Genomic DNA, 20156 nt, shown 5'->3' on the forward strand with positions numbered 1-20156 from the left:
AAAAACAGCTGAAATTCTTGTTGTCTTGCTGGTGCAGCCAATTAACTTTGAAAGAACCTGGACGCTAATGCTTCTTGCCACGGAGATCTTCTCAGAGGATCACAGACAGCAGAGCGAACCCTGCTCCTTGTGCTTAGTCTGCCCCATGCTGTGCAATGCTTGGCCCTGCAGTGGAAGAGCTCATCATGCAGCTGTTTTGCAGCTTCCCTTTGGCTTTCTGCCCCTGAATGCCACAGCAAACGTACTCATCACAAGAGATCTCTGGCCTCACCCCAGTGCTGGCAATCAGCCCCCAGGTAACTTCTGTAATTTTCCCCAAAACCCATCTTTGTTAGATTTTTCCTGTAGCTTTTAGTGCTCTGGTTTTCCTACTCCACAAAGACACTTGGGTGCCTCTTCCATATTACTCAAACAAGGGGCAGCTGGGCCCTGGGGCAGGGGTTGATGCCTGTCCCAGATCAAAGCTTTACTTGCTGGCAGCATGTAACACCTTCCAGCACTGTGGGCTGATTTTGGTCTCCCAGCTGGGCCTGGCTGCACAGCTCAGGCCACAGGGCACTAAAACTTTCATCCACAATGCTACAGCTTTTTATTTTCCCTTTTAACAGAGAGAACTAAACCAGAGGGCGTTTAATGTTCCCCTCTAATTATCTTTTACTTCAAAAGGGCACACAGATGTGGATGGAAATTGCTTGAAGCTACAGCCCTGAACTTTGCCAAGGAAGCTACAGCCATGGCCTAAGAAAAGGGGCTGGAGCAGGGCCTGTTAGCATTCATCCCATATCTTATCTTATTAATTTATAATCTTTCCTGTCAGTGGAAAGGGAAAGTTAATATTGGTGGAGTCACAGGTCAGAAATAAGCCAAACAATATTGAGCGAGCTGCTGAGTTTTCATTTTAAAAAACGACTTCTGAGGAGCTCAGCCAGTCGTAACTCATAGGCATCTTGCAGCTGGATCTCTGTGACATTAACTCACATCTCTTTAATTACTGGGGGAAAGCAACACAGGACTTGGTGAAATCAATAAAGAAATAGTCCCTGATTTTAAAGGAGCCCCGAGGTCCCTGGTAGCAGGACAGCTACCAGGCCCCTGGGTGCTGACAGCTCCCAAGGAGTTGCCCACAGCCCAGTCCTGGGCCTCGCTTCTCCTGGGAAACTCCCACACATAGGCAAGGGCCTGAACCTTTCATGCTATGAGGCACGAAGGTGACAGGCCCTAGGCACAGATCTAAACAACCAACTACAGTTTGGCAGCCAGACCCAGAACATCTGCCCCATATTACAGGAGCAGAGCTTGAGGGGCAGAGCCATGCTCCTAGTCAGCTCCAGAACTTTATTAGCCAGCTTACATTGCACTGGTCTTGAGGCTTCAACAGCACCAACTTGAATGCATGGTGGATGGTTATTTATCTTAAAGAATGCTCTCCATACTGATATCACGGCCTCAGACTTGTTTTTAGTTCCACTTTATTCTGTAAAAGTTTATTATTTTTCTAAGAGATAGGATTAAAAGATAATCATCCCAACATTGTGATTGGAGTAAAGCTATAAGCAAACAGCTAAAAAGATTGCTACAGAGCAGGAAAAGCAGGACAGTTATAGGCAGCAATAAAATTAATATCTATATTAAACTAGCAGTGCAAAGATACAAACTGAAAGCAGCTTTACATTAAAAATACCGCTTTTTAAATACAGAAATAGCACCAATTTACAAAAGATAATCAGAAATGTAAACGTGGCAGGTAGATTCAAGTATAAGTTACACACTCACCCTCCCTAACAACTGTTTTGGAACAGAAAGGTTTTACAAACCCTGCAAAACATCATAGGTATGCACTTTTCCTCAGTGTGAGTACAAATTCTGCTTTTCCAAAGCTACTTTGCTGGTGAATTGTTACTAGTTTTATTTACTATTTTGCTTTCAGCGAAGGCAAAGATAGAAAATAAACTCATTCCCTTGTGACAGCCCACCCCTCTGCCTTGCCAGTCAGTTGCAAGCAGCACTGTCCCCAGTGTCACCTGAATGCCCCGGTGCTGCTGCTCTATCCATCCCTTCATCTACTCCACTGATAATTTTGCAATGACAAAACCAGAACAGCACATAAAACCTCCTTCCGCTCCCAGCCCCAAATTTGATGGGTTGCAGTTGTGAAAGCAAACAGCTTTGATTGTGAGGGAGTTGATCCTCATTTCCAGGCCTGCTGTATTTACAGAAACTCGAAAGTAGAAGCAGAAATTGGAAACAGAAGATACATTTTCAATCCCTGCATTTTCAAGTATGCTATGACACAGACTACAACACAAGGTGAATATCGTGATCATGCTTCAGCTAGAGTCAATACTTGACCCCAGCACTCCCCTCTGCTGCCAGCTGCTACCTCATTCAAAGGCTGCACCACACTTGAGAGGAAAAGACAAGGTTTGGAAATCGACATCCATGATGTCCACCAGAACCACTGCAACCTCTTTCCAGCCACAACAGTAACAACTGTAGCACAAGTTAGGTTAGCACAAGTACAGTGGCAGCACCGTGCGCATTTAAAAACTTTTCAAAATGAAATAAATATAAGTGGGTGTATAAGAAGAAATAATTCAGAAGCAAAAATTGTAAACTTTCACAATTGTAGTGTGATTAAAAAAAAAAAAAACTAACACAAGAAAAAACAACTTTAAATTTAGCAGTCTGAAGATTTCTTCTTATAATCCCTGAAATTTCCTATGATAATTCCACTGTAGAGATTTCCCTTTAATGAGGGCTAACCAGCTCTCCTTATAAGGCTGTTATCTATTTATTCTAAGATAAGGCCACATTAACTCAATCTCCAGTTTTGGCAAAGTTTTTTCTTAAATTCATTTTTCATAGTATATTTCATTATAAAAATAAAAATCCTCATCAAATTCCAAACTCCCACATAAAATCCTTGCCTCCCTTGACCAAGTAGCACATCAGCCTATCTACCCTCGAACACCAGTACCAATCAAAGCAAAGTTACTACCCATGAGGGAAGAGCTGATGATGTTGGCCTTATGTTTGCTAAAAATCCAGAGTAACACGATGTCAACAGCAATGCTTTCTGTCTTTTGATAAGGAAACTTCACAAGTTTAATGGCAGATTGCTATACCAGTAAAGAACATACCCAACCATAAGAGTATTAACCCTTAAAATTATGTCCTATATTATTAATAGCACCACTCATTATTTGAGGACCCTGAATGTTATTTGTTATACGTGCCTTTTTCTTCCTCCTTATCTTCTCATACTGAACACAAGTAATTTTTTTACTACTTCCAAAATTTGACTCCCATTCTTTTTTAGCTTCTTTTGTGGTTTGGACAGATATGTGCTAAAAGATAAAATCTCCCTCATTTTCCAAGTACATTCAAACATTATTAACTAGTTACAAAATTCCCACAGATGAACAGATAAGCACTTAAAATCTACTTAAGGGGTACAGATTGGAGTAAACCTCTAAGAAGGCACTTAAGGAGACTCAGGTTAAAGTGAATCTCATAGTGTGATTACTGACTTACCAGTGTCCCTTAGCCATAAAGTCCAGAACACAATTCGCATGGGAAACTAAATCTTAGCACAGCTCTCCCAGTGGCTTGACACTCTCAAATGACTTTTTTTTTTTTTTCAAGAATCAGGTTTTGTATTCTTCACATCTACTTTGTACCTTTTGCTCAGATTAGGAGAAAGAAACCCAAGGAATAATGCAGTTCATTGACATAACTATAAAAATGTTAACATTCACAGTTATTTTGGTCTTAATATTTTTTCAAATGTATACATTTAATTATATGGTGTTGTTATTCATTTTCCTAACCACAAGTGCTGGGCAAATTGTACAACAATTGACTGACATTCAAGTAATCCCACCCTGAGAAAATCTGTTACTCTGAAGCTCCCACTCTAATGTACCAAATAAATAGCAAGAGGCTGTACTGCGGCAACAGGGTTTGGCAGATTGTTTTAGCTCATCAATTTCACCACAGATTCATTCAGAGTAAGCAGACGTTAAAAAATTGCTTACCCCAGATAAGTGCTAGATGTCTCACTTAAAACCACGAGCAAAGAAACCATGGGGACTCCAAGGAAATCTCTTTACATCTCCTCACATTGATAAAGAGCTTTCCAGATTAAAACCACAAATAAAATTTGATGCCCACAAGATTATGTGAACTACAGCATCTGAATTCAGATCAGTACTGAAGGAACAATTAAGTAAAAGCTTTTCACTACCAAGTCTGATTTGTGGAGAAGGTTAACAGAACTGGTGGGTGAATGGATAGTAGGGAAGCATGACAAAAGGGATGACACATGTCAACAATGACTTCTTGTCAGCTTAAGAGCTTGTTCTCTTGTAACGAATACTGTGTCCTAGGACAATCTGCCCAACCTTTGCAACGCATGGAGTTAGTCAGTGCTGGTACTAGAAATTTCTAGTCTTCTCTGCACAGAGCTGGCATTTCTGGTCTGGTTGCCTTCACTTTTTTTCCATGCACCAGGATCTCCAAGACTTCCAGGTGTTTTGAAGAATGCCTCGTGACGTGCAGGACGAACGCTCTTGGGAGTGACAGGAGTCGATGAAGGCTATTTGTGAAACAGAACCAAGGTAATTCAGTAGTGTTTTTATCAAAGTCTACATGCAAGCATGCCTACAAGCCCTCTTCAGTTTGCAAGAAGCCCAGCATCCTGTGCTACTACAGGGAAACACATCACACAATACATTCAGGAGCTCCACATGAAAAGCTCTGGGCTATCTGCCAGTATGTCACTGCTGGGAAACTGAAAACCTTTAACTCATTTCCAACTTAAGTATATTCATTCTTATGCCAGTCTTGTCCTCTAGCTCAAATGGCTCTTTCCCCTCAACATTTCAGCCACTTCTGTTATTTGCTAACAATAAAATAGATCTAAAATTAGTCTACTAAACCCAGGCCTCTTCTGCTGTAAGTGCCACTCTAATTCTGGTATCTGTAAACAGGTTGACTCTATTACAGCCTTTTTGTAAAGCTTCTCTGAAAGAAGAACAAAATAAACATAAAGTAACATTCATAAAGCTTCCAAAAGTTCCATTTGTCTCTTTATTAGATGGTAGGAAAACACATCACAGACTAAAAAATGTAAGCTAAAGCAGTGGCAAAATATCATTGTGAATAATTGTGCACAGCTAACATAGTGTGACACGACTATTTTATCTCATTAGTTGTACTTCAGATTAATAAGTCCTTCATTTGTGAATTTCTCATTTATATATTAAAAAAATCCACTACTATGGTAAGTTCTCAAAAATATTTGTTGATCTTCAAAAAAGATCAAGTGGTTATCACTCAGTTCTGTCAGATGCTGCCACTAAAATTCCTTTAGTGAGCAGAGATTAGAATGGGGGTGAGGAGGTAAGCCAGAACATTACCACCTGTTCTGGCCATTTGACTCTTTAATGATGACAAACAATCCTCCCATCTTCCTAATGTGTTTCTATAGCTCCTGCATGATACATTTAGAATGCTAGAATCAAACAGGGAAAAAACAAAAAAAAAAACAAAAAAAACCAACCCAAAGCACTCAGATCTCTGGGAAAACAAGCCCAAAATACCTCATTTTTTCTTCCTCTGTTCACGTCAGACTTCTAAGATTTTAAAATTCTTGTAAGAATTGGAAACTCACCGCTTTACCATTCAGCATGAGATACCTTACACTGGGCCATGTGTTTAAACAAAGACTGTCTCAAGCCCTCCTACCATGACAGATGGACATGTGAATTACGTGGATGCCACCAGCTCCCAGCCTGCCAACTTGCTGCTCTGGCGCACAGGCACCAGCCTGCAGCACAAGCTGCCTTCAGTCTCATTGAGTTGGAACTGCATTTTCATTGTCATTCAGTCACCTCTGATGCTTACCTGCTGCAGTTTCAGAAGGGTCACCGGATGCCCCACACACACAGGGGAATCCAGTTTAACAGCACTGCAGGACCTCGTGAGCACAGGTCTCGGATGTGCAGCAGGGTGAGAAGTTTGCTGGGGATCCACTGATGGTGAGGGTGAGGCATTTGGAGTAACCACTGCCGTGGTGCCTATGAAAACAGGCGCTGTCGATGCCAGGCCAGGCATGCTGATATTCATGGAGGCAGCAGCTGAGGAGCCATTGGGAACTGGAGAAAGACGGCTGGGAATTGCAGGTGAACAGACAAGAGGAAAGGAAGCCAAGGCTGCTGATGGCACCATGACACAGGGGACACTCAGAGGAGGTAACTGGCTTGCAGCCAGCCCGATGGCACTGGGAGCTTGGTTTGCAGAGAACAGGAAATTAAAACTGCTTAATCCTAAACAAAAGAAAAAAAAAACAGCAAGGCATTAATACAGTTGACAAATTGGAATTAAGCTAACAACTTCATATAGAACAGGAGGGAGGTACGACAAGAAAGAAGAAAGATAGGCTGGCCAGGAAGCAACAAAACTGTGGTTGTTAAACCGGGCCCTTTTTTCCTACATACCTTCATGTCCCCCCCTGCTGCCTGTTCATCTTCTCTACATCTGTTCACTTCATTCATACTAAACACCAACTACACCCTCCTATTTTCTGCTTCTAACTTGAGTAATGAGCAACAGCTTGGCTAAACAAACTCTTTACACTAACAAGAATCCCATTCTCTGCTATATCAAAGTATATACACTATGTTTTCGCAAGAAAAAATGCAATTAGAAAACATCTAGATATACCCTAAAGATGCTCATTTTCCTTAAAACTGCTGAAATATCATTTTGAAAAAGAAGCTGGTTCCCACTTTGTTTGACCTTTCAAAATTCCAAGATCAACATTTTCCAACCAAGCATCTCTATTCTACAAGTTGCTCCACAAAAGTGAAAGCCCACAGGCCCCATCCTATGCCACAAGGGAATCAAATACTAAAGCAGTAATCATAAAAATCTCATGTGTGCCGCTCCCAAAAATTAGACTTTGGCACTGTGCAAGCACAGATGCAAACAAGGGTGGAACATGAAATCCTGTTGTATTTGCAGATGCTTCCTCCCTATTCCTGCTGTGTCCATGGATGCTCCCAGCAAACAATTCAGTTTGTGTGGCATGATCCCACTGATGCATAAGACAAGAAAGTGTAAAGCTTGCAGATGACTAAGTTCACCCTTAGGGAAATGCTGTTGCACTATTCTGGCCACCTTACTGACAAATCTAGACTTCCAGTTACCCTCAGTTTTGAATGCCAGATAGGTGTCTTACTTTGCTGCATGTAATTCAAGCACACAAAATCCACACTGTTTATCTCTAGTAACATTTGAGTGCCTAAAAAAAACCCAAAGCCTCCATTTTCAGAGAAGCAACAATTCATATGGAAGTCAGAGTTATTAAACTACTACAGAGAGCTGCTGACACTTCTTGTGCCAACTACAGACTTCCTGACCTATCTGTAGGTCTCCTTCTTTGAATGCCTCAGTGAATAGATGGAAAGGTTTGAGTGCCTCTAGATCTCACACTTGCCCTTACCAGCAGCAGGCTGAACATAAAGATACTGTGGTACAAAAGGCTGATTGGTGTTTTCTTTGGAGATGTGATCTTTTCCTGGAGAAGGTTCATCAGGGTCTTTATTCTGAGACCATTTTTCTTGCTCCTGAGAATCCAAAGGCTTAGTAGACTTTTTGTCTGCAGTCTCTGGAGCAGCAGGACTTGAGAGGTCAAGATGAAAAGCTTCTAGATGTACAGAAGATGCACAGCCACTTCCTGGAGTAGTGTCTGCCTTAGGCAACTCAACAGGCTTCTAAGCAAAAACAAGAGAGGTAATGAGGAGTCCAAATTGAAGAACGGTATGATGTCTCATACACGTTCCTCAGCTACAGAATAAAACATGTACCTATTTCAAATTTATATTCAAACATTGATATGGGGCCTGACCTCTATTTTCAGTAGTGAAGAGAGCTGAGAAATAGATGCACTTCACTTTCACCATTATCTGCTCTCTCACCAATCTGCTGTGGGCAATACTGAGTGTATAACCAGTGCATAATGAGGCTGGAGATTAGGGAGAAAGTACAAATCATACTTTCTGTGTCTCAGTGGAGTAAGCAATACTGCTGCTGTCTGGGAAAGCCTATGTGAAGAATGGAGGATGAGGAGTAATAGTCACATTGATTTCTTCCTCCCTCTGTTAAAGAATCTGTTAAATGATTCCAAAGGACAGCTGATCATCACATCGCAATACAAAGCAATCACAGTCCGTTTTCTACTAATACTGCAAAAACACCTTCTACTTAATGCCTATACTTCCTGACACAGCAGTCACATAATTGTATCAAAATGCTAATTTGTATCCATGAGAAGAGTGATATTTCCAAAAACACTATACTGGGAAAAAAAATTCTGCACCAAGAGGAAGCCTAACTGATAAAGAAATTCGTTTCTTTACCTTGGGTACTACAAGTGAGATAGGGACATCACTCTGTTCGACAGTCTGCTTTTTAGCAGCTGGTTCTTCATCATCAGTAGGAGCAGAGGGTGATGTGCACCTGTAGGAGCTGCGTTTCTGGCAATTAGCTGGAGGTACAGCACCCTGAGCTTCCAGGGACAAGACCTTCTCCTCTGTGCTCTCACTCTCCCTTGAGAGATTCTCCTGAAGACCACCACACAGCATAAAAAAGGATGATGAAGGGAAACACAGGAAGGGTTGGCTGTGGAGTAAGGGAGGTTTTTCATTCTCTGTCTTGGAGGCTGCTGCACTGGAAGGATGCAGAGCTTGGCTGCTGACCCCTTTTGGCAGCAAAAGGCTTGGCATATCTGCCTGGACCACAGGGAAAACTGCCTGAGATAAAGGGTTAGCACAAAAATCAGAGTCCCCAGGAACTGGAAGAAGGGAGAGAGGTGAGGTTACACTTGGGTTCCTTGCTGCATTGAGTACTGCTTCTGTGGCACAAGCTTTGCTCCTAAAGACAGAAAAAACCCAAAAAACAAAACATTTAGTACAAAAGTAAACCTATGTTTTAGTCTTACAAGCCATTCTTGGGCATGGAAAACTCATGAAAAAACTCCACTTATTTTACACAGTTTACCAGGAGGGTCACTTTTTATTATATCAAATTATACGGAAGCAGACTCATCAATTGCTTGGCAGAACAATAATGCTTTCAGCTGCACTTGACTGGAGTAGAAAAGGCCACTAGGGAGCTACGCCTGGCATCCAGACACGAATTCAAATTGGGATAGATATAGAGAAGACTCACTAATATGACAAGAGAGATTTTCCATGGAATTGTGATTTCCTCAGCCTAAGTAACATGAAAAAGGAGGCAGTAAAGCCCTGTATGAACACACCTGAGATAAAGAACTGTTACTGAAGCAAAAGGACACCAGGGGAACAAACATAGATACATACATGTTGGCTGTGAATAAGCTCAAGTAGTTAAACAGAAGAAAGCTTTTAATTAACACAGCAGTAAAGTTAGACTGTGATTTGACAGCAATAGGGGAACAAATAAACAAAGGAGTTTGAGGTGCAAAAGCTTATATCCTTGATGCAAAAAGCTTTAATGTAGAATGTTAAAATGATTCTCCTGAAAAACCACCAAACAACAAAAAAGCCCCACCAAACATACAAGCAATACTGAGAGTTTTGAGAATTAAAATAGTAATATGGAGACTGAGGGTACTTTCTATCCTGGTCCTATTGATGGAATTGAGCCTTTAACTTCACATGGCAAGCACCAAGCTGAACCAAGACCAGAGTTTTTAACACCATCTTACCTAGTATCTTCCTCTATCTTTTGCCTGCACACAGATGCTAGATTTATCGTTTTTGAGCAATATTCATCAGAATTCACAATGCAAGCTGAAAGAACAAAGGAACATTCAGTATGTAAGAGGCAGGTTTACTAAGTGTATTTTGATACTGGCCATATAAAATACTGGCTATGGTATTTCTTCCCTGGCACATTTTTATAATATCTACTGACCACCTAAAGCCAGAACCTGCAAGATACTTAGAACTCTCAGTCCCACTCAGGAGGTACTTGACATCATCATTTCCTATAACAGGGACCTGTGAAAGGCCCTGTAATTGCTTGCTCATTTTTAAGAGCTACCTGCTAGATTGTTACAGTAAATTCCACTATATTAAGAACCATAAATTAAAGCAATCATTTGAGTTTAAATAATCCTTCTTTATCTAAACCACACTTTAACAGAAGAAGCCACACTATAGCTGCAGTTGGCAAAGAACAAAAACGTTTACCAGAAAACAAGCTGCTGAGCCCAAACTCAGCTTATTTAATTTTAGACACTTGCTTGGAAGATCCAAAATACAAGTGGAAATACTGGCACCTATCTAAGGTAATTCACATATACTTTATTAGGCTGTTTCACTTGGTCAACTGCCTCAATGAGTGGGCTTACATTTGGGCAGATTCAGTAGTATATAAACAAACACACTTCCTTACTAGTTACCTTGTCTCTCTCGATTTGGGCTGTTGGGCTCAGAGCTGACTTTCCTTTTGGTACCTTCACAGGGCTGTGCACCATTAAATGAAGCATGACGTGTGAACCTCTGCTTTCCAGTAGCACAGATCTGATATGGGGCACGGGCTCCTCTTCGTGCCTCTGCTGGAGGACCAGATGTTGGACAGTGCCCTCTTGGCTCATCTGAAGGAATACAGTTTTGTACAAGTCATTCAAAGAACACAGCTCGTTATTTAGACTTCTGCCATGTTACTAAAATTGGCCATAGGAGAAGAGGTAACCTCTACGTCAATCCAAGCCCCACAACACTAAGTATATCATAATTGAGTAAGCGTGGGTAAAGAAGACAATGGCTTTCCTCTTTTCAGTTCCAGTGTGCATGGCCAGCAAGAGAAAGGGGACGGACTAAGATACCATGAATGTTTACAACCAAGTATGCTTTATTTTTACTCGCTCATAGCACCAGCCTGACTCAGAAAATACAGTAGCACAAGACTTTCCTTTACACTTGCTTCTAGACAAGAATCAGCAGCTTACAAGAGCTCAGGTCAATCCTGTCCGTTACAAACCTCTTCATGAGGAAATACAAGGTAAGTTCCCTTACCAAGGAAACAACTCATTATCAAGTTATGACAGAAATACTGAGGTGTTGTAATCCCTACGACTGATGGAACCACATTTGGAGATGTAGGCATAATCTTCTATTGTTCTACAATTCATCTAGTTAATTATCATTAGATAAGCTTGGTGAAGGCAAATTTTGAGCTGGTAAGTGGTTGATAACCACACAATGGTTAATGAACATCAAGTCATTCTTCACATGCAGAAAAGAACCTTTTATAATCTGGAAATGAATGTCAAAAGAAAAGTAGAGTGAGCTACATAATTTACCAGTCTTGCCAGGGAAGTCCACAGGCCCAATCCATTTGAAAGCTGGCTTGCGGCCTCGTTCCTCTGTGACATGAACTTTCTTTATCAAGCATAGGCTGGTGAGAACATTGGCAATATCATACAGCCTTCGTACCTTTGCTAAGAGGAAAGAACAAAAATAGTCAAGACAGTGACATTTGCAATGCATACAGTATGTATTTATGTAGTAATTTCATTCCGGAGTATCATCACAGATGAGACAAGTAAAATCAAACTGGGATGGACTCTAGCAACCCCTCTAGAGGCTGCCATGCCAGTTCCCACTTCCACCTGCTTGTCATCACTCATTTTATTTTAGCTGAGCATCCAGCCTACCTCATTTTGATGGAAATGATTTAGGGAGTGATTACATCATTGGATGACCAGAAAAGGCAGCAACCTCAATAAGGGGAAAAGCAACACATAGAATAAAGAAACTCGTGAATGTGCACAGTTGATTGTATATTTACAATCTCAAAAACAAAATGCTTCAAGAAAAAAAAATAATCTCCGAGACTCCAATAAATAACATTCCTGAGCTGGATACAGTACACATATCCACTGCTCAGCTACAATTCTTTCATTTCTCCTGGCACCTGAAATAGCATTTTAAGACTGAAGTAGTGATACTTCATTTTAAAAGTGCAAAATGATTTGCTACTGCTGTTTTTGTCAAGTTGTCCAAGAGATCTAAGTACCAAACTCCACTAACTGGGAACAAAACTACGTTATTTAGCTGCGAAACACTTCTGGGGTGAAAAGAAGTAACAAACTTCTGCAGAGAAAGCACGAACGCCATTCAATTCAACACGTTTCATTTCAGTAAGTCTTGAAACACGTCATTCAGAAAGGGAGAGAAAATAAGGTATAAAGAATTAAACCCAGAAACCCAATTTTCCCACATTCTGAAGCTAAAACTTTAAGATGATCATTAAATTGATGCTTCTCACCCCAAGGCTTATTTAGAGAAACTACTGTTTCCAATCAATAGAATCCAAACCATATTTTGGCAAAAGATTCCTGACCTGTTCTTGCTGTTACCTACTGGTGTCAGTCCAAACATGCCCCTTTTCCTTACCCACTGTCTGATTCGTCTCTCAATAGCCTCTCAAGCTTACTTTTAAACTTGCTGTAGTCCACTGTATCCTGGTTTTCTTCTATCAATATCTTCGCTGCGATGTCCAGAGTGACTATCTTGGTCTTGGAGACAAGGAACAGCATGACAAACTTTTGGCTCATAATCCGCAAGGACTTGTCCTTTCTGCTGTTTGCAGATGCTGTGTTACAAATAACACCCAAGCCTCTTAGCATATGTCATCCATCACAGCCAGAAAACTAATAAGTAGGTTTCTCACACATAAAAGGAATAAAGTATTTTCTTGTCGGGAAGCAGAAATCTTTTGAAAGGCAGAAAATAACTGAGTAACACAGAGATAGAAGCCTCTCTTCAAAAGACAATAAAAATTAAAGCTTACAGAAAAAGCCTTTAGAAAAACAGATTCCAAAGCTGATTCTCCACTGTATTACACAGTTCTGTGCAATTATCATTTGAATGGACTTCAGAACTTAAACACTACGCATTATAAGGAGAACGTGTAAATAATGGACAAATGGAATATGGCACCTTCTGTCAAAACAACGCATTTATTGCCAGGTATGGATGGGGAAAAAAAGAACTGGAGCATCTTGCAGATGTTCCTGCCACTCCAGACGAGAAGAGGGAAATCTGTCCTGACACCAATGCTAGGGGTAGGACAGGAGGATGAATTCCATCACCTACACAGTGAAGTCAGCACCTTTTTGCAAAAAGTAATTTTTTACCATTTAATTTAGAAGCATAGCAAGGGAAAAGGTCACACAGTAAACAGGAAAAAGAGACCTATGTCTGTATCTCACATTGAAGCATTAGTTATCTTACCGGATGTGCAATCTGGTTCTGCAAAGTCAAGTAATGGTCTGTCTTGTGAGTCTGGCACCGTTTCCTTTTTCTGCTCTCCAGATTTGTACTCTGTGTCCTGTTCCTTGTACTGGGAGGTCACTAGCTCTCCATATTGCAGCTCCCCTGCTTCCTGAAGCGTTTTCAGAGTCTGACTTAGGTTGTGCCGCCCGTGCCAACAGTACTGGTTCTTGGCCACACGGCTAACCAAGTGCAACGACTCCAGCACATTCACTATATCATAAATTCGTCTCCTCCCGACTCCTGTTTTAAGAGGAGAAAATAAAAGAGACATTGATGTTTGCCTAGTTTTAACATGCTTTTCAGCAGAAGCTGAACAAAGAACAGGCTGTTCTCTACACTGAGTGTTCACAAAGCATCTTTCACTTGTTCTCCTGAATGTATTACATTAGACCCACCCAAATCTGCAAAATCAAAACCTATGTACGACTGTGGTATGATGCTTTCTGTCTGTTCAGCAGATACTAGCCCAACCATATGTTCATCCTGAACTATTGACACTGTTTAGATGAACTTGCTGCAGATTGTTCAGCTTCACTCAGATTTAACTATACTGTCCTAAGGTTTGCAGAGCACTTTGGCCCTTCTTTTCAGAGTGTCAGAGTTCAGGCATGGACCTGTCTAAAAGCATGTGAGTCATGAAGGGCAGGAAAGAGTCTGAGCCCAGCACTGACACAGGGCAGATATAAAATCATACAACTGCAGTGGAAACAAGTCCTTGGCAAAAGCCAGGTCTGCACCAATGGGAAATCTATGAAGTAACACCAATTAGAGTTCAGCCTGACCGACGTGAGCAAAGCTGGGACTGTATATGAAGAGGCTGCTAGTTCCACTCTCTATTCCAGGTACTGCCCTCCAGTGCTGTTTGAAGCGTGGCTGTTAGGTATGACACAGAGTACAATACACTATTGGCAGCAGCTGCACCTGAAATCTCACAACAGTTCTGCTCAGCTGATGCTAACATGTGCTAGCCAAAGGCAAAGGTTTTGAAAGACTTCTCTGCAGAAGGCAAGGCCTTGATTCATCTGTTTACCCATCTACATAATATGGATAACACAACTTCAAATGGATATTAAAACAAACAATTCATGAATATTTCCAAGTGTGCGGGCATCTTGGAATGAAAGATATTCCAGATAAGCAGTGTGATACACAAGTTTTGGTGCCCACCATACACCAGCAGGAAAATTTCTCGTCTTTAGGAAGGTAACACCACTCCCAACATGGGTAAAGCACTGCTCCTGCACAGCTACACAAAGATAGAAAATCAGGGTTATGGGCAAACATACAAAGGAATATCTGCCACATTTAGAAGAATAATTCCTTTAAGTACTTATTTTTTCACTGTTTGCTTGGTCTGAATTCTCTCTTATTTCCACTTCCCATTATAAAGGCACCAAAATGGACTTTCTTACTAGAGTCTCGGAGAACATTGCTCAAGGATCTTCTTACCATTCACAAAGAATATCATTCTTCTGTTCCCTTTCCTTTCAAAACGGATGCATTTCGTTCTTGCTACCTCTTTTCTGTTAAACAGCCACATTCTAAACTTAGATAATTCATTTAAAGATGACTTTGTACAGTCCTTCCTATTTAAGACAACCTCTCCAACAGATCCACATCTTTTTATTACTGGTGTGATTCAAGTCCTCTCCCCCAAGTTCTATTACCTTTCTCAGAAATTTTATTAATTTTTATCTAAGACCAAACCTGAAAATAAGACCCAGAAAACAGACTATTTGATGCAGTCTCACTACCTCAGTACAACACACTTCCTCACTCTACTTTTGCAGGTCTCCTGGTAACCTGTCCTCACAAGAGGATATTTAAAGCTAAGACAACTTCGATAAACAACGGATGATATGTCAGGTATGTACTTAAGTCATGAAGTATTGATTCCCCAATTAATTTCCTATACCTGCTTGTTTCCCTAAAGTTTCCATTTTGACATAAATTGATGCTTATTAGTCTTCCTACAAAGGGTTTGTAACTCACAATTGCTTCAATGTTCAGCACACTGAAAATATAAGAAAGCAACAGCACTGGTAGACAGCTGAAGGACTGACCTGTTTAATAAGAAGTACTGCGAGAAAGCAGATTTCAAAACAGACTCTTAGGAATATTAGGCATTTCTAGCTCTTGATTAGTATGATTAGAAGAAGATTATCCAGATGCAAGGAAAGGCAGATTTTGAATACTCAGTAACAAGGATGGCCTTCTCAAGGGCATTCTATAAGATTAACCCTGGGTGATCATTTACCCCATTTTTGCAGGTATACTTACCAAGAATTGAAGCCACTTCATCCAAAGAAATTGTAGTTTTTTCTGTTGACAATGGATAACTTGGATAGCGAGCTAGAAACTTCTGGCATAAGAGTCCTAAGCTTTTCTGTTTTCTGCTGGGCCTTTGCTTTTCAAATTCATCAACCGTGCCATCATCCACCATATCATACTGTCAAAATACAAACGTTAAGCCTTTAGTGCAGGTGTTCAGATATAAGGCATAGTCAAGCAAGGTATATTTCAGATGACAGCAATATTCAGACTTTCTAACATGACCTTCTTGCAAGAGCAAAGCACTTGGGTGACACACTTCTGCTCGTATGCTCTTTAATCCAACACACGAGACCTGTAATGAAAAACTCTTACCTACAAATTCATGCAATAATGGTTGTGCATAAACAAACAAAACATAAGAAACTCTAAACTAGCAGATAAGAACTTGGAAGGAATGATTCTGTTTGAGAGAGGAAGAAGAATATTTTCTTTAACACCTCTGGATCTAATAAATCCATGAAAGAAGATGAACAAACCATCAAATAGCTCCTGCAAAACCACTTTCAGGAGATACTAGTGCCCTTCACAGTGGTTAACTTAAAGGAACTGGGCCAGCTGGCATGGGGAAGAAGGGAAAATATGATATTAAGAGGCTATAATAGGCACTACTCAGGCTCGCAGCTTTAAACTTAGTTACTCTGTTAGTTTAAAGGAACTTTGCAGGCTGGTCTGAACTGGCAGCTTTTCTTCTAATATAGTTTGGAAAATAGCTTCATGAGAACTTAAATGTGATGGTTTCACCACTGTAAGCTCTACTTCTTTCACTGTCCTCACAGATCAACTCATCTTCAGGCTCTTGAGTGGTCCCAGGTCAGTCACCGGTAAGACAGCCCTACCTTCAGTCTTTGAAATTCACACTGGTCAAGTAGTGCTGCACTGGCAACTGCCCTCGGGAATGTTTTGAAATACTGTGATTTCCTATAGAAAAGCTAAGGACTAACGCCCAGTTAAAAGAAGGTCTGAGTTGTGACTGAACGTAAGGTAAACGTGTTCTGAGTCTTACCTGTAATGAGTCAGGTATGTCATTCTGCTCACTGTTTTCTATAGGCCTGAAGAGCTCTTTCTTCTTTTCCCTGTCCCTCATGTCAGGGCTAGCAGCACTAATGAGCATCTTCAGGTTAGCAGTGGGGGTCCAAGGGTCAGCCTGAGGTCTGTCAATGAGCTTAACAGGTGTCATTGGATTTCTGTCCGGGGTGCAGCCCTTCTGCTTTGATAAGTCAACTGGATCATTCTTAATGGGAGTCTTTGGGGCCATCCTGGATCGATCAAGTATGTTTTCCTATTAAAAAAAGGAAAGAAAACAGTTTGACAATCAATTTCATTTGCTCTTATGAAGGTAATCTTAGGTGAGTCGTGCTTTGGTACTCACCACTGTATTTAGTGCAGTTCTTCTGCATTCACTCGAAGCAGTGAAATACTCTATGCGATAGTATACAAGACACAACCCTGAATTACAGAAACTGAGGTCAAGCAGTCAAATTTGGCCTGTGCTTTTAAGTTCCATTATTACAAGACAGCATTGCCCACAGACATAAATCACCAGACTGGACTGAAAGAATGCATTGGTCACATTACGCTTGAAACGAAAATATGAGGTTCTGCTTGAAAAGTCTCCAATGAAAAGCCATGCTGGGAATGCAGCTTGGGCTGTCAGGAACATCACACTGAAATGAACTTCACATGCAAGGGGAGCAAGCTTTACAGCCATGCTATCCACTGCTTAGAACTACAAAGAACTCAATAACGGCATTCCTTGACCACAGCTGGGAGCTGCCAGAAGGAAAAGTCTAACATAAGTTGATTTTCATTGTTCCTTGAATGAAACAAAGCTCAATTTCCTCCAGTTTCCGGGTGCAGCCCAACCTTCTCTCATCTTTGGGTCTCAGGAGGGCCAGACTCCTTACCTCTGCCCTTACTGTGAGAACCCTCACTGCTGACCAATAACTAGCTGAAAGGAATTCATTCCAGAAAGCATCAGAGGCATTGAGAGATCAGCTTCTGAGCTACAGCCTGTGGATGCAAGTAGGTCACGAAGGCTGAAGGAATGAGAAAGACAGAAGGTCACACTGTTGTCTTCACAGTGTGCATCAGGTGGCACAAAGAAGGAACTTCTTTTTGCCATGAGAGAACAGTCTGTTCTCAGGCAACCCAGTTACCACTTAATTTTACTTAGCTTCCCACAAACAGGGCACTATGGGAGTTTCTTGGTTGTTGCTATTATTTCTCACTGGTTTCTAGATTTAGTCCCTTAAATTGACTGCACACACCTTGAATGGAATGTGAGAAAGCAAAGCAGATGGCTTATCCCCAAAAGCTTCTGGATAGCTTGCTGGAATTGGGACTCAAGAAAGCCCTTGGAACCACAGCAAATAGCTCTTAGACAACAAATCAGGATGGCAGTTGCTTGCTGTTTGCTTTGGCTGTGGCTTTTTTGGTGCTCACAAACACAGCAATTTGCCTTCTTCAGATCTACATTTCCGTTTAACTGGTTTTCAAAATGAGTTGAGTTTTAAAAGCTCATTTAGATTGGATATAATTTTTATATATTTTTTTTACTATAAGGGTGGGGAAGCACTGCAAAAGGTCGCCCAGAGAGTGGCAGAAGCCCCATCCCTGGAGGAGACGCTCAAGGCCAGGCTGGATGGGGCTCTGAACAATGTGATGTAGCTGTAGGCATCCCAGTTCGTCGCAGGGGAGTTGGACTAGATGGCCTTTAGAGGTCTCTTCCAACTCAAAGGATTCAACGATTCTAATAACTTGTTCAAGTTTTGCTGTTTATCAGGATCAATTCAGCTATCGCTTGCAAATATAGGTATTTAAGCAGGTGACTCCAAATACCATTTCATCAAGTCCAATCCAGCCAGAAAACACAACTACAGCTGGCTTTTACCAGGAGCATCTCTGCAACATGGGGATCAATCTCGTCCACCAAAAGCATTGCATTCTGAGCAATGATACGGAATATTTGTGTGTACGTTTATCTATGAATATCCCAAAATGAGATAATACATATCTCCTTTTCCAATTAACAGCAGCCAGCTGTAACTGTGACAAACAGAGGTGAATTTAGAGGCGACAGTGCTTCCTGGAATACATACTTACACAGAACTGGCACTCGGTATGTTCTTGCAAGTTCCCATCTGGCAACAAATCAACACTTTGCAGCAGAGGAAGTCCCTTTCCCTTCATGTTTCTGCTCACCACGGCTGGTGCCAGTGGGACTGCAGTGAGGGCCACTGGAGAACCCGTGGTTCCCCTACTCTAACGCCCGTCCTTGTGCAGATATCGCAAAGGAGTGGCAGCAGCACTACTGCAAGATGCACACATCCATTCCGCTATCAGCCTCTCAGACCCTGACGTCAGGAATGCCACAACTGCCCGCTGAGGTGAGCAGCCGGGCTGACGGAAGCCCAGGTTCACCTCGATCCAAAGAGAGATGGCTCAGAGCACAAGAGGGCTGCAGAGGCCGCCTCGGTTAGCCCGGGATGCACACAGGAGCGGGCACGTCTGCGAAGAAGCAGGAGCGTAACGCGGCCCTCGGAGCGCCGGCCGGCCCGGGCAGGGGGCAGCGGCCCAGGCCCGGCTCGGAGGTGCCGAGGGACACACCGCCGCACGGAGCGCTCCGTCCCCGGCCCCGGGGGAGGACGGCGGTCCCGCTCCCGTAGAGCGGCACGACCCGCTCCGTCACCGCGGCACGCCGCAGGCGCTCGGCATCCCGGGGCCGGCAGCGCGGCCGAAGCCCCCGACGAGCGCCGAACTCCGTATCGAGGCAGAGCCCGGAGCCCTCCCGGGGGGCAGCGCCGCAGTGCCGCCCCCGCCCGCTGACAGCGCCCCGGGCAGGTGCGCGCCGCGCCCCGCGGGACACGCGTGGGGCCGCACCGCGCCTCGCTCACCTTCTGCGCCGCCTCCGCCTCGGCGCGGCCTCGGCGGCTCGGCCGGACGGCCGCCAGGTCCCGCAGGCTCAGGACGCTCGCCTCCATCTGCACAGAGAGAAGGCGCCTTCGCGCCGGCCCTTAAGGGCAGCCCGCCCTGCCGGAGGGGGTTGGACGGGCGCGGGGCCGAGCGCGGCAGGAGGGCGCCCGGTGCCGGCGCGGCCTCACCTCGGCAGCGGCTGGGGCAGGGCCGGGGCCGTACCGCCCGCCCGCCCGCCGCTCCCGCCAGGCGCCGCAGTCCCCGCGCTGGCGCCCTCAGCCATCGCTTGCGCGATCCGGCCAATCAGGCGCGGCCTGTCGGGGAGCGCCGGCCGCGCCGCCGGCCAATCAGAACGCGGACGAGCGGCGCGCGGCAGCGCGGGACGAGGATCCCGCCCGCGCGGGGCCGCTTCGCTCCTTTTTTCTTCGCGCGGGCGCCGGCGGCCCTCCCCTCCCCCCGGCTCCTCCGCCCGAACGGCCGCGGGCGGCGCGGGGCAGCGGGAAGGCGCGCGCGCGGGGTTGGATCTGCGCTGCGGTGACCGGACGGGCACAGAGCTGGGGGAAAAGTGAAAGGGAA

The 20156-nt window shown here is 43.3% G+C and overlaps 1 protein-coding gene across 2 annotated transcripts; it reads right to left on the minus strand.

The window, feature by feature from the left end:
- Window positions 1-958: 958 nt before the first annotated feature.
- Window positions 959-19789, minus strand: E2F7 (E2F transcription factor 7). Of its 2 annotated transcripts, none has more exons than XM_090139100.1 (12): window positions 19562-19789; window positions 16672-16947; window positions 15615-15783; window positions 13293-13574; window positions 12493-12651; window positions 11357-11494; window positions 10454-10648; window positions 9755-9839; window positions 8424-8937; window positions 7508-7775; window positions 5908-6329; window positions 959-4597 (listed from the first exon to the last, which is right to left on the minus strand). In XM_090139100.1, the coding sequence occupies exons 1-12, from the start codon at window positions 19646-19648 to the stop codon at window positions 4421-4423; spliced, it is 2772 nt and encodes a 923-aa protein (XP_089995226.1). In that variant the 5' UTR covers window positions 19649-19789; the 3' UTR covers window positions 959-4420. The 2 variants fall into 2 exon arrangements, with proteins under 2 accessions (XP_089995226.1, XP_031445534.2); XM_031589674.2 differs by having other exon boundaries at window positions 960-4597; window positions 7508-7778.
- Between the last annotated feature and the right edge of the window lie 367 nt (window positions 19790-20156).

This window comes from Phasianus colchicus, chromosome 1 (assembly GCF_987193195.1).
Source record: "Phasianus colchicus chromosome 1, bPhaCol1.hap1.1, whole genome shotgun sequence".
In the NCBI taxonomy this organism is placed as follows: domain Eukaryota; kingdom Metazoa; phylum Chordata; class Aves; order Galliformes; family Phasianidae; genus Phasianus; species Phasianus colchicus.

Excerpts from the sequence above, each read along its gene's own strand:
- E2F7 (XM_031589674.2), bottom strand. The coding sequence starts at position 19,648 with ATGGAGGCGAGCGTCCTGAGCCTGCGGGACCTGGCGGCCGTCCGGCCG. Across the intron at positions 11,495-12,492 it reads GGACTACAGCAAGTTTAAAA|CAAAGGTACGAAGGCTGTAT; the intron begins GTAAGCTTGAGA and ends CTTTCCTCTTAG. Across the intron at positions 9,840-10,453 it reads CCCAAATCGAGAGAGACAAG|CTTGCATTGTGAATTCTGAT; the intron begins GTAACTAGTAAG and ends TTGTTCTTTCAG.